We start from the raw sequence: 16390 nt of genomic DNA, 5'->3' as shown, positions 1-16390 counted from the left end.
CTTGGTCCAACTAGACCATTCGTTTGTATCCCTCCATTCCCAGGCTGCTCATGTGACTATCCAGGTAAGTCTTAAACGATGTCAGCTATACCCCATCCTATAAAGGCAAGCCTGCCTCCACCACCCTACCTGGCAGCGCATTCCGGGCCCCCACCACCCTCTGTGTAAAAAACGTCCCTCTGATATCTGAGTTATACTTCGCCCCTCTCACCTTGAGCCCGTGACCCCTCGTGATCGTCACCTCCGACCTGGGAAAAAGCTTCCCACTGTTCACCCTATCTATACCCTTCATAATCTTGTACACCTCTATTAGATCTCCCCTCATTCTCCGTCTTTCCAGGGAGAACAACCCCAGTTTACCCAATCTCTCCTCATAGCTAAGACCCTCCATACCAGGCAACATCCTGGTAAACCTTCTCTGCACTCTCTCTAACGCCTCCACGTCCTTCTGGTAGTGTGGCGACCAGAACTGGACGCAGTATTCCAAATGTGGCCTAACCAGCGTTCTATACAGCTGCATCATCAGACTCCAGCTTTTATACTCTATACCCCATCCTATAAAGGCAAGCATACCATATGCCTTCTTCACCACCTTCTCCACCTGTGTTGCCACCTTCAAGGATTTGTGGACTTGCACACCTAGGTCCCTCTGTGTTTCTATACTCCTGATGACTCTGCCATTTATTGTATAACTCCTCCCTACATTATTTCTTCCAAAATGCATCACTTCGCATTTATGTTGAATGCCTCGACTGAACCTACCACCCCCACACTACCAGGCAGTACATTCCAGACTTGTACCATTCGCTGTATGAAAAAGTTTTTTCTCACATCACATTTGTATCTTTTACAAATCACTTTAAATCTATCCCTCTCAGTCTTGATCCTTTTATGAGGGGGAACAGTTTCTCTCTATCTACTCTGTCCAACCCCCTCATAATTTTGAACATCCCTATCAAATATCCTTTTAGCCTTCTTCTCTCCAAGGAGAACATGTCCAACCTCTCCAATCTATCCCCATAACTGAAGTTTCTCATCCCTGGAACCATTCTTGTAAACCTCTTCAATCTCAGTCTTTACCGAGCAGCTACTGCCTTTTGGAGAAACATCTTCAGGCCATATAGCCCAATCCATCATGTAAACCAGCCTCCCAAACATTGACTCTGTCTACACTTCCCACTGCCTTGGCAAAGCAGCCAGCATAATTAAGGACCCCACGCACCCTGGACATTCCCACTTCCATCTTCTTCCTTCGGGAAAAAGATACAAAAGTCTGAAGTCACATTTCAACCAACTCAAGAACAGCTTCTTTCCTGCTGCTGTCAGACTTTTGAAAGGACTTACCTTGCATTAAGTTGATCTTTCTCTACACCCTAGCTATGACTGTAACACTACATTCTGCACTCACTCGTTTCCTTCTCTATGAACGGTATGTTTTGTCTGTATAGCGCGCAAGAAATAATACTTTTCACTGTATGTTAATACATGTGATAATAATAAATCAAATCAAATCAAGGAAAATGGAAAATACCTGGACCAGGGTTGAGGGAGGACCGTGAAAGTAGAAAGTGAGAACGAGGCAGAGGGGGAATGCATAGCTGGGAGCGGCAGGAAGGGAAAAGCAGAGTCAAAGGCAGAAAAGTACAAGGATGTCAAGAGACCAATCTCAGGAGAGAAGCAACTTTACCCTCTAGTTACCACAGGGTAACAGTCAGCAGCTGCAGTAAGTGATCGAGCCAAAGCATGGCCAGTGAGGCCTGCAGGCAAACAGGAGAATGATAGAACTGAACTGCAGCAGATTGACAGAGAGATGAGTAGATGAGTCACAGAATGATGTCAGTTAAACAGGCAGAGCGACCAGTAGCTGTTCAAAAAAGAATCACATCATCGACAATCCCGCCATTAAACAGGATAGGCTATCAGGCAGAGATGATACGAGAAGTTGCACCCATGCTAGTCAGGAAAAACAGATTTAGGGCAAACATAAACACGGATTTCTATTATCTCTGAGGTGAGTACAATAGACTTGTCTTAACAAACCTTTAGCAATATGTCTGCCATTTTCTTGGCAATGCACTACTACACTGCCACCCTGTGGTGAATTGTAAGTACTGCTGCTAGATTTGGCAGAAAGGGCTTGATTCTGGTTGTAGGGTGGATTTTCCGGCTGTATTCACCCCAAAACCGGAAAATCCAGCCCGAGGTCAATGAACCTTTCCATGGTCTGCCCCTCACCCACTACGATTCCTGTGGTGGGTGGAATGAGAAAATTCTCCCCGTAATGTTTGGTGATAATGTTACATTCATAGGGACACCAACAGGTACTAAATCAGTATAATAGACCCCTGATCTTTTTAAATATTTGAGAGATATGAGTCAGCATACACAAATATCTACATAAAAAAGATATTGGACCTAGTTTTCTGAAGACTGGACAAACGACTGAGGATGTGCATCAGGATCCTCTGGAAGTCATGACACTTGGACCTAAGTGGGAATTGCCTGAGAAGTTTCAACTTCCAATGGGCAATTTCCCTACTACCTGGGACCCGCCAAGAGCTCTGGAACCCACCCCTTGTATATTTTTCAGAGATTCTAACAATAAAGCGGACAAAGCTGCCGTTGGGGCCAGTGGCCATAATGTGCTTTTTCCTGCTGGCTGCAAAATTCTGCATTAAACAGGGAAAATCCTGCCTGATCTCTCCACCTCTGACTTGGAGCCGGAACCTTCAGATGATTACAGCTAATGAGCTTAAAGAGCCATTTGATCGCAATTTCTTTGCTGCTTGTTGCATTTTTCAGGCATCAAATATGAAGAGATTTGGGGATGTTTAGGGCAGGAATAATGAGGCAGTACAAACACCAATGAAAAAGCCTGCCACCTGGACCATCGCTGCATGTGGCAGCAGGTTCTGCTGGGCTTTTTTTATTCATTCGTGGGACATGGGCGTCGCTGGCTGGTCAGCATTTATTGTCCATCCCTAGTTGCCCAAGAGCAGTTAAGAGTCAACCACATTGTTGTAGCTCTGGAGTCACATGTAGGCCAGACCAGGTAAGGACAACAGATTTCCTTCCCTGAAGGACATTGGTGAACCAGATGGGTTTTTCCGACAATCAACAATGGTTTCATGGTCATCAGTAGATTCTTAATTCCAGATATTTTTATTGAATTCAAATTCAATAAATTCCACCATCTGCCGAGGCAGGATTCGAACCCAGGTCCCCAGAACATTAGCTGAGTTCCTGGATTAATAGCCTAACGACAATACCTCTAGGCCATTGCCTCTCCTATGGTGAAGGTGGCAGCACTGGTATGATTTTTGAGTTCATTTACTGATGTTTCTGAGCCATGAATATGAAATAAAGACAGATTCAGAGAGCAGGGGGCCTTTTCATTTGTAAACAATGACCTATCTGCCACATGACATCCTGGGCCAGACATCTGAGTGGGTATAGAGCTTCCCTCCACACTTCTAATTGGCCTCCTTCCCACTGGGCAACTGCTAATTGTCTGGCTGATGCTCAACTCAAAGATCTGAGATGGCAGGAACAGGAGTTAGCGAACAATCACTTTCCATTTTGTCTCCCTCATTCTGCCGAACAATTGTAAAATTTAGCCCCATGCAATGCAGTTTGTTATCAGGGCCATTGATTTAAGGTGATTAAGTCAAGCTCCAAGTCAACGTACTGCAGATGCTAGAAATACAAAATCAAAGTAGAAAACGTGAGGATCACTCAGCAGGTCAGGCAGATTTTCTGCACTGCCATCCCTCACACATCTTTTAGATGTATATTTGTTATAAATGCCCAGCACGTGGTAATATTTTAGAGGTAATTTTTAATTCTGGGAAGATTAAAGTTAACTGTAGAAAATGGGATAAATGCAACTCAAGCAGCTTGAAGTCTATTACACTTGAAAGGTGGGGCCCTGTTAACATAAGGGGTTAACTAGAAAGGTAAAATTGTAAAACAGCAGGTGGGATTACTCAGCTGGAGAGTTGGAGATGAGGGGAGAATCTTACCAAAAAAATGGTAGTGTTGTTTCCGGCAAGAAAACCAGCGCATTTCTCTCCAGAGAAACAGGTCGGTTTTATCTCCAGATCTTACGACACACTACCTAGAAAAATCAAGGGGGCGTGTTTCACGCCAACATATAGGGGACAGGGTCTCAACACGCCAGCAAAGCCTAGTTGCACTGAGATTGGGGCCACATCTTTAAAGGGCGCCCTGATCATAACAGGAATAAACCTCCCCCCATCTCACCATGGAGGTATCAGCGGCTTTCCTCACCACCTCCAATTGGTGTCGGCACTTCTCTCCTCCCCTCTTCCCCCCCCGATCATCGGCCCTTTCCCCCCACCGATCATCGAACCCCCCCCCCCCTCACACACACAGACAAAGCTGGCACCCACCCTACACCCAATGGCTGTCACCAGCATCCCCTGCTCCTCAGTCTGCTCCCAGCCCACAGCCAAATCTGAATAACTCACCCCCTTCCCCCATTAGGCTCCCACTGGGGCCCACTCCTTGGCACAGATTGGCACTGCAAGGTTGGCATGGACATGGTGCTAACTTGTGACAAGGGGCAGTGCCAGGGGTATTGCCAGGCTACTACCTGACCATGTCCCTCTCCCTCGGGGGCTAGACCCACCTTTACACCCCTGGGGAGGCTCCCACAATTGGTTCATGTCCAGTTGATGACGTCACGTTGGCGCTGTGTCAATATATGGCGGTGGAGGGGTCAATATGTGGTGAGCGGGCGGGTTAATGATGTCAGATTCATGTAAAGCATATTCATGCCTATTATGGGCATGAACCTGATGACATCGCCGGCGAGAGATGGGGAAGATCTGAGTTTGCGAGCTTGCCAGTGAGATCTGTGTCTTCCAGATCTTGAGTCCCCGCCAGCATTCGCACGGACAGTGAATGCAGGTTCAACATTGCTTGCAAAGAAATGCAGCCCAGACAGCTGCTTTGTTTTCCAAGTTAAAGCTACAATTAATTCATAAGCATTCAGTGAGCACTGGAAGGCTACATCATCATGAAGATGGGTGGGGCTTAAGAAAGTCATGTGGTTTCAATTAATCTGTGTGTTGTTGGGGGAATGGGGGCTTCTGCAGCAGACTCCTGCTGTTAGCAGGCTCCAAGCAACAAAAGTAATGCTATTATTTGTCTTTCTGTAGTTGAGACTGAGGAGCAGTTGGATACTTCTGTGCAGTTTGGGCTCCGGAGAAGCCAGGACGGGTGCAGGGGCGGGTATGGGGGGTGGGGAGGGGGGTAGGGGGGGATGAGAAGATGGCAGAAGATCACTGGCTCCATGATGTAAAGGGTTGGGGTTCAGGAGAAACCCTGGGAAGCATTTATAGCTTGGTATAGCTGGGGAAATTGGAGCTTGATGAAATCCAAGAGCAGTGCCAGCCCAGTGAAGCTAGTTAGCTAATAAAGAGCTGAAATTGTGCCAGTTAGTAAAGGTTAGAGTTCAGACTCGAAAATCCAAGAGAACGGAGATTCGGGAAACAAGATTGAGATCCTGGGAGCTGTGTAGTTATTGGGACAATCCGAGTTGGAGCAGCTTTGAGGGGATTCAGAGGCTAGATCTTCTAAAGTGGAAAGTTAGGAAAGCCTCGTGAGGGAGACAGGGTTTCAACAAGATTGGTTCACTCACAGTGTTTACTGACTTTGGGTGGGTTGCTAATAATCAGTGGGATCTGCCTAGGTTGCATTTGCTATTTATTGTATAGTGTGGTGTTTGATCACAATTTGCCTGTTAATTTACACATACCTCATATTAGCCCTGAATGTTAGCGTATAATATAGATATTGTAAATCGATTTTTAAAATCTTCTATAGTAAAATTTATCTTTGTTCAAGACACGAGGAATCTTGTGGCTTTATTCTCTTAGAAAATGTCTTGAATCTCAAACTCAGCCTACTTTAACAAAACGTTATTGGTCCCAAGCCAAACCTTACGAAAAGGATGGGGGTCTGATCTAAGATCATAAAAAAATTCTCCTATTATCCTTTTACCTTGCATTATCCTCATTTCTGTCACTCAGTCATCTCCTAACCAATCACAGGTCTCTGCATTTTGCTTTTCGCTCCCCTATAATATCCTCTAGTCAAATGTCCTGTTTATGATGTGGTTTTATGGGATTTTTCTGTCAGTACTTTAGAGATTGAATTCTGAAACTCTATCCACTGAAAACCATAAATGATCATTCTTATTGCATGTTCGGTTTTGATTTGATTACGCTTTTGGGAAGCACATTGTGACACTGTACTACATTAATGACACTGTATAAAGACAAGCTTCAAACATTTATATGGTTATATCATAAAACAACATATAATTAGATAGCACTTTAACATGGTAAAATGTTCCAAGTACTTTACATGATTTTTATCAGACAGAATTTACACCAATCCATACAAGATGACATTCAGACAGGTGACCCAAAGCCTGTGCAGAGAGATAGACGTTAAGAAGCATCTTAAAGGAGGAGAGGTGAAGTTGAGGCCCTACAGGTGCTCAATCAGTAGTCTATTATGTCTAATGTAAGTGAGCGTCTGTTTCTGATAACACGCACATACAGCTGGCGTCCTCATTAAGGAAGGTTGTTTGGCAGGAGTGAGAAATTACTGCAACCATTTATATACCTGCAAGGAGGACAGGTTACAAATGGATACCTGGCTTAACACAAAATTAACAGAGAGAATAACCCAACAAGTCAAACACTTTTGACATTAATACAGAATAAATAGAATTTTTTAAAAAGCAGATATCTATGTGGAATTTCTGCACATCCATTTGCTGGTGTTTTCGAACAGCTTATAGAGACAAGACTATTTGTGTAAAAAAGCTTCTTGATTCCCCATAAGATGAAATTTTAATAAAGTGGATCTCCACTTTCTGGTGTTAAAAATACCCTAAGTTTGCCCAAGTGGTAAGACTTGCTGTTATGCGTTGACTAAACTTCTGACAGCATGAGAGAGAATATTCTGCTACACTGATTGAATGTACTCATATATTAAGGATAATTGTAAAATTTCTGACTTTCTACATCACTTTGGAGATCACTTTGAATGTGCTTTATTAAAAAGCAGGCTCCTAAAATTTACCATCAGTGGGTAAACTTACATTTCAAACAAGTTTGTTCTCTCTCTCCTGAACAGAAACATTCAGGACACCAGACAAAACATTTATCATCAAGGTACATGATCTACTATGAGAATCTGTGCAGCTGTTTCATTCAAAAAATGGATTTGAATAAGCCAATGTGGAATATGTGTAGGTAAACACATTGATAAATGACAAGGGAAACCATTTATTTAGCCTTACCTGGGCAGATATCCTGAATTCACCATACTCCTTCATAAGATCCTGAGTTTCTTCAGTAGTTTCCCCAGCGGAGGTATGTGTGGAGAGGTAATACTCGCCTGTTTCTTGGATCCAGTCCAAAGCCTGTTGTGTACAGAGTGAAAAACATTAAGCAAAGTTCTTTGCTCAAATTCAGTGGCATCAGATTTGTATGAGTCCTCCTTCCATCATTACACCACAAAATACACAAGAAATAAATGAAATAAAACATACACGCAGCATTGTATGAAATTTAGCAACATATTCCAGCAAGTCTTCCCCTCCCCTTACAACTAGTGACCAAATCTTTAAGAAAGAAATGGAAAAAAAAGTATGAAAGGTGCAAATTTTGACAGCGCTGTTGTGCATTAAACCTTTGTATTCCAGGCTGTGATGACTTCAGCCAGGCTATTGAGGTTGGCTTGCTAGTGTATGAACTACGGATGAGTCTTAATTGATGGTTAAATCAGGGAGCCTCATGCTCTTTATTTAAAGCAGGTGTGTCAAACTCCCAACCTGCATTCAGCAGGGAGCAACTGGAGAGCTGGCTGTGTACAGATGTATGGTGTAAATAAGGTAACTTGGTGGCGGGACTTTCGCCTCCATGGAATTATTACACAGACCATGACCTCCATCTATAACCCTTAATTAGTTCTATTAATAGCAGCTCCCATGGAAGATCCCATATATGCAGCTTTTGGTTTTGAGACAGGGAACCCTGCTAGCATAGACTTCAAAAAATGCAAAGCCTTTATCGAGGCTTCAAGCTAACAGTCACCAAAGGGCATGTTGGGCTGGGGAGGTATATAACACATACCTGTTTGGCACTTCTTTCAAACACCACATATTGTTGACACTGATCTAGTCTCCTCTTTTTCATTGTCCAGAAATGAAGAACCCTGTTCTCCCTCTGGAGTAGCTCACTTAGGATAGCTGCAAAACAAAACAACAATGTGGTTAGTTCCTCAGATTCAGACAGCACACGGGGTTCTTTCTCCAGATAATCTTCTACTAACTGCTTTCATTCAGAGAATGATGAAAGAAGATTCAATCACAATGTAGTCAAACATGAACTGTCATCATTGGGGAGTTCAGTGGCAGAAGACAAATGTAATGTGGGTTAGGACTCAAGCTGAAGGTGTAAAGTGCTACAGGATGAATCACCAGAAATTCATCCAAATATACCCTCCTGGATGACAGCACTCAATCAGGTAATTTACAACTGCAGAAATTTCATTTAGTTAGAATTATATGCAATAAAAACTCCACAGTATGAAGAAGATGAATTCAACAACAATAACACAACATGGAAACAGAATCTAACCATTGGACAGCAATCTAAAGTTACAAAATAATTTCCATTATTCCTTTAACTGACAAGCTACTGAATAAAAATAAATATCACTAATTTTCTGAGTAGTACTGGTGGCTTGGTAAGTGAACCATTCATCCTTTGTAGACCCAGACCCACCTTTTACTTGCTGCTCGGGACCTCTTGTGTGAGCAGCCACACCGGGCATACTCACATTGTTCCTGTGAATGTACTTCAAAAATACCTCAGCATTCCTGCGCGCAAGAGTACAGGCCTGTGAACACATAATAAGGTGGTTATTTCTCACAGCTCAACAAAATATGTTTCCTTAAACTGGTCACACCAGCCAACTCATTCAGTGTTTTCTAAACTTGCACAGTCGGAGCGATTTACAAGGCAAGTATATAGCAGGCAACCTTTCTGACAACGTGTTCAAATGCAAATTGGGTCCTAAGCCAGATGTAGGGACCCAACTTCCAAGTAGAAATGGCCAGAGCGCATGCCACATGTACTCTGACTATCTATACCAGGTAGTGAGCAATCCAAACAGTGGGACCATTCACTGGACCAATCCAGAAACAACCTGCCTCAATATCTGGCAGCCCCTGTGGCCACATCCAATCTACATCCAGGGGGCAGCAGGCCTGACTCCAAGCCCCCCTGGAACATAGATTGTGCCACTCGGTTTCTCCCAAGCTGAGCGTGGCAGGCTAGGAAATTTCCCAACTCACACTATCCACCCAGGAGCAAAATTTCCAGGCCCTACAGAGAGAAGCAAAAAGAGAGAGGAGATGCAGGATTCATAGGAGAGCCAGTCTTAGGTTCAGAATCATAGATCAGTAGAAAGACAGGAACAAAAGAAGTATTCAAGAGCCAAAGAGAGTAGTTTAGGAAAGAGAGTGGAAAGAGGGAGATGGATTTGAAAACAGCAAAGAAGTTAGACCAGAGGTACAGCACAGTTTTGCCTAAAAGGTTTGCAAGTACAAACATAAATGGAAAATAAATGATGATACTAATTGAACAATTAGTAGCTGTTTATTTGACAGTTATTCAGCTGAAAACAATTAAAGACAATAACTACTGAGTGCAATTAATTGTATCGCTGCATTGCACAGTTACTAACATTAAGGGGGCAATTTTCCAAGTACGCTCTGGCAGCAGGAAACAATCCGTTATTAATGCATCAGCGACTCAAATCAATGAACTTACAATATTCTTCTGACCAACTATATTATTTAGCCATAAGGATCCAAACTGACCAGGGTATTTTATTAATGAATGGGATCCATAAAATAATTAAATATCACTAAACAATTTGATAGGATGTGAATTGTGAAATTCTTTCCACTTTCGCAGGAGACTGGAGCTAGTGGGCACCAGTATACCATAGTCACTAATAAATCCATGACGGAATTCAGGAGAAACTCTTTACCTCGAGAGTGGTTAGAAGGTGAAACTCGTGATCACAAAGAGCAGTTGAGCTGAATAGCAGAGATGTATTTGGGGGTGGTGAATGTGTGGAATTCACTACCACCGAATGTAGTTGAGGGCAAAATGTTGTGTGATTTTAGGAATAAATTAGATATAGTTCTTGGGGCTAAAGGAATCAAGGGATATGGGAGGAAGGGGGGGGATCAGGATATTGAATTCGATGATTAGCCATGATCAAAATAAATGGTGGAGCAGGCTCGAAGGGCCGAATGGCCTACTCCTGCTTCTAGTTTTATGTTTCCATTAAACTAGAGAAACACCTGAAGAAGAAAGGAATGAAAAAACTATGGAATATTGTTGTTTATTGCAAGTGGAATGGGATATAAAAGTAAGGATGTTTTGCTACAGTTGTACAGGGCATTGGTGAGACCACATCTGGAGTACAGTTACAGTTTTGGTCTCCCCTAATTTAAGAAAGAAGCAGTTCAAAGAAGGTTCACTTGACTGATAACTGAGATGGGGAGGTTGTCTTATGAGGAAAGGTTGGACAGATTGGATCTGTATCCATTGGAGTTTAGAAGATTGAAAGCTAATCTTACTGAAACATCTAAGATCCTGAGGAGATTTGACACGATGGATGCTGAAAGAATGTTTCCCTTTGTAGGGGAATCTATAGAACAGGTGGACATCATTTAAAAATAAGGCATCTTCTATTTAAGACAGGGATGAGAAGAAATATTTTCCCTCGGAGGGTCGTGAGTCTTGGATCTCTCTTCCCCAGTGAGTGGTGGAGGCAATTGAATAATTATAAGCAGAGGTAAATAAATCCTTGACTAACAGGGGAATGAAAGGTTATTGGGGATGGGCAAAATGTGGAGATTAGCCATGATCTTATTGGATGCGGAACAGGCCCAAGGGGCTGAATGGTCTATTCCTGTTCCTAATTCATATGCTCATATGCTATGGTGATAGGGTTAGCTAAATAAATAAAGGGAAGAGGCTCATATTGGATTATATCACCAGCATGGACAAGTTGGGCCAAATGGCCTCTTTCTGTGATGTACATTGTGCGTAATATCTATTTTTATGGAAATTAAAGCATTGATCGAAAAACAAATTTGTCAATAACTGACCATTTCATTCAGGGAGGTTACAGATTGGTGAGTGTAGGAAATTGGAAAAATGTCCCACTGTTGCAATAGGTTTCATGTTCTGAGATTGAGGTTTAGGCACATTGGTGGGCTGAAGGAATTGTGGGAGGGCGGGGGGGGGCAGTTCTCTGGCCTCCCAGCCATGTTTTTATCAGCAGCGGGAGGCGGCGTGCCGTTCACTAGCGGTGGGATTCTCTGCTCCTGCTGTTGTCAATGAGATTTCCCATTGATGCCACCCTACGCTGCTGTGAAACCCGCAGGAGGGGGTCCACTGCCAACAGGACCAGAGAATCCCATCAGCATAAATGGCTGGAGAATTCCCCCCATGGATTTACTTGAATTAAAAACCTCCTGAAATAAATGCAGTGGTCGTGCCCCTTTAATAAAAATAAAGCTAAAAGCACCAAGTACGTCATGCACCATTTAGACCACTTCTGATGAGGACTTTGTTTTGTTTGGACTGAATTTACATTATTTTTACAGTGGACGCAAAAGATCTTGAAATTCCTGGAGCCAAAGTGGGTGGAAAGCCTGGATACTGCTCGGGGAGGTGAAGGTATGTAACCGCCAGACAGAGCAATGCAGAAGAATTTCAGGCTGCGCTCAGTTGCACCGAGATTCTGCTGAGAGTTGGCATGAGATCCAGTGGGACATTAAGAGAGCTCCCACAAGGCCTCAAGCGAAACATAATCAATCCTGGAGGCAATCATCTTTGAAAAGGTTTAATATGGCTTGTTAGGAGTAAATCATAGAAACCCGACAGTACAGAAAGAGGCCATTCGGCCCATCGAGTCTGCACCGACCACAATTGCACCCAGGCCCTACCCCCATGTCCCTACAGATTTACCCACTAATCCCTCTAACCTACGCATCTCAGGAAACTAAGGGCAATTTTTAGCATGGCCAATCAACCTAACCCGCACATCTTTGGACTGTGGGAGGAAACCGGAGCACCCGGAGGAAACCCACGCAGACACGGGGAGAATGTGCAGACTCCACACAGGCAGTGACCCAAACCGGGAATCGAACCCAGGTCCCTGGAGCTGTGAAGCAGCAGTGCTAACCACTGTGCTACCGTGCCGCCCGGAGAATAGAATCCTACAGTGCAGAAGGAGGCCATTCGGCCCATCAAGTCTGCACCAACCACAATCCCACCTAGGCCCTATTCTCGTAACCCCATGCATTTACCCTATCTAGTCCCCCTGACACTAAGGGGCAATTTAGCATGTCCAATCCACCAAACCCTCACATCTTTGGACTGTGGGAGGAAACCCATGCAGACACGGGGAGAACGTGCAAACTCCACACAGACCTGAGCCAGGAATCGAACCTGGGTCCCTGGCGCTGTGAGGCAGCAATGCTAACCACTGTGCCACCATGCCACCCAAAGGGGAGGTGATGGCCTAGTGGTCTTATCGCTAGACTATTAATCCAGAAACTCAGCTAACGTTCTGGGGATCTGGATTCGAATCCCGCCACGGCAGGTGATGGAATTTGAATTCATTAAAAAAACATCTGGAATTAAACATTATGCACTTTATTGGCCAAGAAAAGTATCATGGGCCTTCCTGTTTGGGGTAACACTTCTAATGCAACTCCCACCAGTCAAATAGGAATGGGATAGAGGCTCCGGCCTGGAGGTCTAGGGCATACACAGGTTCCAGTCTGCTGGACTTATGTTGGCGGAGCAAGCTGCATGTAATTCTGGGCTATTATTTTTAAGCAGATACGGAAAGGAAACCTACCTTAAGAAAGGCTTCTTTCTGCTCCAGATGTTTGCTTATCAGTGGCGTCACATGGTCAGTCTCAGCATTTGGCCCCAATTTATCCTGGCCTCTGCACCAGTCTTCATCCCTCCTGTACTCTTGTTCCAGGCTCTCAAGGACACTGCATACCTAGTAACAAAGAACGAACTATAGACTTGACAGCTCAATATACAAACAGCTTCCAAGGCTGAGCAATTATACAGTCAGCTTGGCATGGATAACCTTATGGTGCCAGCTTTGGTTCAGTAATATCAAGCTCGCCTCTGAGTCATAAGGTCGAGAATATTAAGTCCCAATCCGAGAGCACATAGTCGAGGCTGATAATTAAATGCAATGTTGAGGGAAAGCTGCACCATAAGGGGTGCTGTTTTCAGAGGAGATGCTTTCACTCCCAAGTCAACATAAAAGACCAGATGTCACTATTTGGAGAACGGAAGAGATTTCTGACTGTCTTGGAAAAGATATATCTCTGTTGGAACCTCGTGGATGGATTGCAAGAAGGGGTAAAAACGTGACCAGGAATTTGGGAGACTTGACACTAGCATCTAGCATAAATATCTTCTTCCCCATTTTGCTGTCACAGAAGTTATTTATCTCGGTTGTACTCTGAAATTATACCAATGTTGCATATGAACCAGAGCTTACTGTGTGAAATAATGACTTAATTGAATTGGTGAACACAAAGGTACAAGGGGCATCCAACTGATCGTACCGTAGTATTTGACAATAAATTGGAAAAAAAGGGAGCTCGATTCTCTGGCCCTGCGTGCTCATGCGTAAGTTGCCCTAGGACTGGAGAAGCGGTTAGTTGCAGCAAGAACACTTTTGGGATTCTCCCAGACCCCGCATCCCAGCATGATATGATTCATGCCAAGCATTTAAACATGAAGAGTCAGTTTGGAGCTGGATTTCCCAGGCCCTCAATTCTCTGACCCTCAGGCACTGCAGGAACCTAACACAAATCACTGCTGGTCTCCACAGACAGAAACACACACTGGAGGCTTGGAGACCAATGAAGCTCCCGGGTGATGGGAGAAGCATCACCATAGTGCCTTGGCACTGCTCCCTGGCAGTTCCAACCTGGCAGCACTAACCTGATTGGCAATGCCAGGGTGCCAGCTGGCAATGTTAAGGTGCTACGTTGGCAGTTCCAAAGGAGAGGCCTGAAGGGGAGGCATGGGGGTGTTCCTGAAGGGTTTGGCAACCCCATAGTGGGGTGTATCTCACTTGGAAGGGTTGCTTGTACCAAGGAGTTGGGAGGGGGGGTGGGGGGGACATGGGCTATTGCCAGAGTGTGGGGGAAGATGGTCTTAGCCAGTGAATAGGAGGCGGGGTTTGTAGGGCTGTCTGGAGATCGGGACACCCTTTATAAAGGGTGCCCTGATATCCAATCTGTAAGTCCCCACTCCAAATAAAATGGCTGAAAGTGAAGGGAGTTTTGGCTGGAACGCCAAATTCTCTGCTCTCACTTGCAGCAGGGTGAGCACTGACAAGATTGGAGAATTCTGCCCCTAGAAATTTTCAGGAGAATTCTGTCCAAGGGCCGGAATTCTATGGTTGTTCACACGTGCGAGATCTTCTGGTCCTGCTGACGGCTGCGAGATTCCCAGCAGGATGCAGTCAATGCAGTCAATGGGAATGGGAAATCCCATTCCCATTAACTGGGGTGGGGGGGGGGATGACCCTGAAAATTCGCCGCCCCCCAAGATTTTTTGCTCATCTATTTCAGAATTACAGCTTCAACACATTAAGTATTAATATATTATGACTAAATAAAATGTGCATGCTTGAACTTTTACCTGTTCAGATGTCTTATAGAAAGCCACAGATGCATTGACCAGTTTGAGTCTGTCCTCCATCTTCAACATTAGCTGTTGCCAGTGAAGTGCTACTTTCTCAGCGCATTCCCTGATGGCGTCTGAGTCATAGTGGCCGGCCTGTAGCATGGTCTCGGCCTTCTGCTGCACCTGAAGGGCACTTTGGTGGGTTTTCTGCAAAGAAGTGGCATGAAAGAGGGACTATGTGTAGGGAGGAAAGAGAGGTTTGCATGGAAATGCCAGGCAGATGGTAAAAGGGATTAGGTGTGAGTAGTGAGATGCAGGAAAGTTAAACATTTTTAAAGACTTACAATGAATTGTTAATTCCAATAACAACAATAGTAGAGAGGGACAACAGCATTTCAAGTGACATAACAAAATGTGCATTCTAGGCATACTTTGGTATTAATACTTACGATTTGATTTTATCTCAACAATTTTCAATTGAGCTGCCTCAACAATCTTTGAGGGAGAGAGTTCCAAATTGACACTTTAATTTGTGTGAGGAAATCCTTTCTAACAACATCCCTAAGTAATTTTAAGGCTATGCCCCCTTGTTCTACACTCTCCCACCAGAGGGAATAGTCTCCACCTATCCTATCAAATACCGTGACCATCTAAAACCACATTTAAATCACTGCTTAGTTTTCTCTATTCAAATGAATAGAAAAAAATGGAGAAGTGGCACAGTGGTTAGCACTGCTGCCTCACAGCACCAGGGACCCGGGTTCAATTCCCGGCTTGGGCCACTGTCTGTGTGGAGTTTGCACATTCTCCCCATGTCTGCATGGGTTTCCTCCGGATGCTCCGGTTTCCTCCCACAGTCCAAAGATGTGCAGGTTAGGTGGAGTGGCCATGCTAAATTACCCCTTAGTGTCAGGGGAACGAGAAGGGTAAATGCATGGGGTTATGGGGATAGGGCCTGGGTGGGATTGTGGTCGGTGCAGACTCAATGGGCTGAATGGCCTCCTTCTGCACTGTAGGATTCTATGATTCTATGACGTTTAGTCTATGCAATTTGTTCTCAATCTTTTAGGCTCAACATCATTTTGGAGAAACTCCATTACTGCATTAAGGCCAATGGGCGGAATTCTCCCGCCGTTCATGCCAGCAGGGTTCTCTGGTCCCGCCAGCAGCATACCCCCACCCTCAGGTTTCCCAGCAGCATGGGAACCTTCAATGGGAAATCCCATTGGCGGCGACGGCGGGACCAGAGAATCCTGCTGCCAGCGAACGGCACACCACCTTCCATTCCTGAGAAACACACGGCTGGGAGGCTGGAGAATCTCGTCCAATATATCCTTCCTGAGGAGTGATGCCTAGAACTGAACAGACTGTTGTAAAAAAAGAGGGGTCTAACCAGAGCTCTGCACTGTTGTAAAATCAACTTTATCCCATTGAAAACACAAACAAATGTATATCTGTCATGTAATTCTTTGGGATAATGTCCCATGTCTCATTATATAGGAATGAAGGAAACAGAAATATGAGAATGGACTATTCGTGCAATATAAGATAATACTGGAATACAAAAACAGAGAAGGCAATTCCTTATA

General features: G+C 44.3%; 1 protein-coding gene across 1 annotated transcript in view; it reads right to left on the bottom strand.

The window, feature by feature from the left end:
* kalrna (kalirin RhoGEF kinase a) overlaps positions 1–16390 on the bottom strand; it is a 790772-nt gene that overhangs the window by 283492 nt on the left and 490890 nt on the right. Inside the window, exons 17-21 of the mRNA XM_078228353.1 lie at positions 14817–15035; positions 12997–13146; positions 8829–8943; positions 8175–8290; positions 7340–7462 (exon numbers count right to left, since the gene is read on the bottom strand). Of these exons, the coding sequence (XP_078084479.1) occupies positions 7340–7462; positions 8175–8290; positions 8829–8943; positions 12997–13146; positions 14817–15035 (723 nt within the window). The remainder of the gene's footprint in view (positions 1–7339; positions 7463–8174; positions 8291–8828; positions 8944–12996; positions 13147–14816; positions 15036–16390) is intronic.

Source organism: Mustelus asterias, chromosome 14 (genome assembly GCF_964213995.1).
Source record: "Mustelus asterias chromosome 14, sMusAst1.hap1.1, whole genome shotgun sequence".
NCBI lineage: Eukaryota > Metazoa > Chordata > Chondrichthyes > Carcharhiniformes > Triakidae > Mustelus > Mustelus asterias.
This window is presented reverse-complemented; position numbering and strand designations above follow the sequence as displayed.